At 40.7% G+C, this 943-nt stretch overlaps 1 protein-coding gene across 1 annotated transcript; it reads left to right on the top strand.

Moving 5' to 3' along the window:
• Nucleotides 1-82: 82 nt before the first annotated feature.
• Nucleotides 83-856, top strand: LOC107580918 (synaptotagmin-1-like; the record flags this gene model as incomplete). The annotated part of the gene is made up of 3 exons (XM_016266530.1): nucleotides 83-196; nucleotides 366-533; nucleotides 689-856. Coding segments are annotated over 3 exons (450 nt in total), but the record flags the coding sequence as incomplete, so codon positions are not given.
• Nucleotides 857-943: the final 87 nt, after the last annotated feature.

A 943-nucleotide genomic window follows, 5' to 3' on the forward strand; every position in this document is an offset into this window, starting at 1 on the left:
ATTTTACCAATGCCAAACCACATATATATGTTGGAGGATGTATTCATGGTAATGACCGGCATTTGAATGGTTGCATTTACAGGCTGTTCATCATTGCACTGATTCTGATCCCAAGGAAGAGGATCCTGAGTCTAAAGAGGCTGCAAAACTTGGAAAACTTCACTATACCCTTGATTACAACTTCACTGACAGCGCGGTATGAATACAAATCAGCGACCAGCATTAATTCAGTCATCAATATCCATATTAATGAGAGAAACTTGCTTCAGCAGGGGTTTTTATCGGCAGGGGGCTTTTATTGTAATGTCAGAGTGGAGAACTTCATCTTAAAATTATGGATCATTTGAATGACTTTTCTTTTTCAGTTAATTGTAGGTGTGATTGAGGCAGAAGGTCTTGCTGCTATGGATATGAGCGGCACTTCGGATCCATATGTGAAAGTCTACATCCTCCCTGACAAGAAGAAAAAGTTTGAGACTAAAGTTCACCGCAAAACACTAGATCCAACTTTTAATGAGCACTTCACCTTTAAGGTACATCTTAAAATCCACTTGCACTAAAAATCCTTCGTGGCAGGAATGTTAGAGAGGTCACAGAATACAAATTCACAATGTGCTGTTGGGACAATAATGCATTTAATTGCATTATAACAGCGTCAGTGACTTATAGACTGATATTCTGACTGCAGGTTCCATATGCAGAGCTCGGAGGAAAGACGCTGGTCATGACAGTGTATGACTTTGACCGGTTCTCCAAACATGATGCTATTGGGGATGCAAGGGTGCAGATGAATAAGGTGGATTTCAGTCATCTAACAGAGGAGTGGAGAGATCTGCAGAAAGCTGAGAAAGAGGAGGTACGAGTGAAGAAGCGAATCTTGAATGCATGCAGGGTTGAGTCAAGAACTTTTTCATGCCACAGTCTGAAACTGAATTGAATAGGT

Source organism: Sinocyclocheilus grahami, unplaced genomic scaffold (assembly GCF_001515645.1).
Source record: "Sinocyclocheilus grahami isolate Dianchi unplaced genomic scaffold, SAMN03320097.WGS_v1.1 scaffold51532.1, whole genome shotgun sequence".
Taxonomy (NCBI): domain Eukaryota; kingdom Metazoa; phylum Chordata; class Actinopteri; order Cypriniformes; family Cyprinidae; genus Sinocyclocheilus; species Sinocyclocheilus grahami.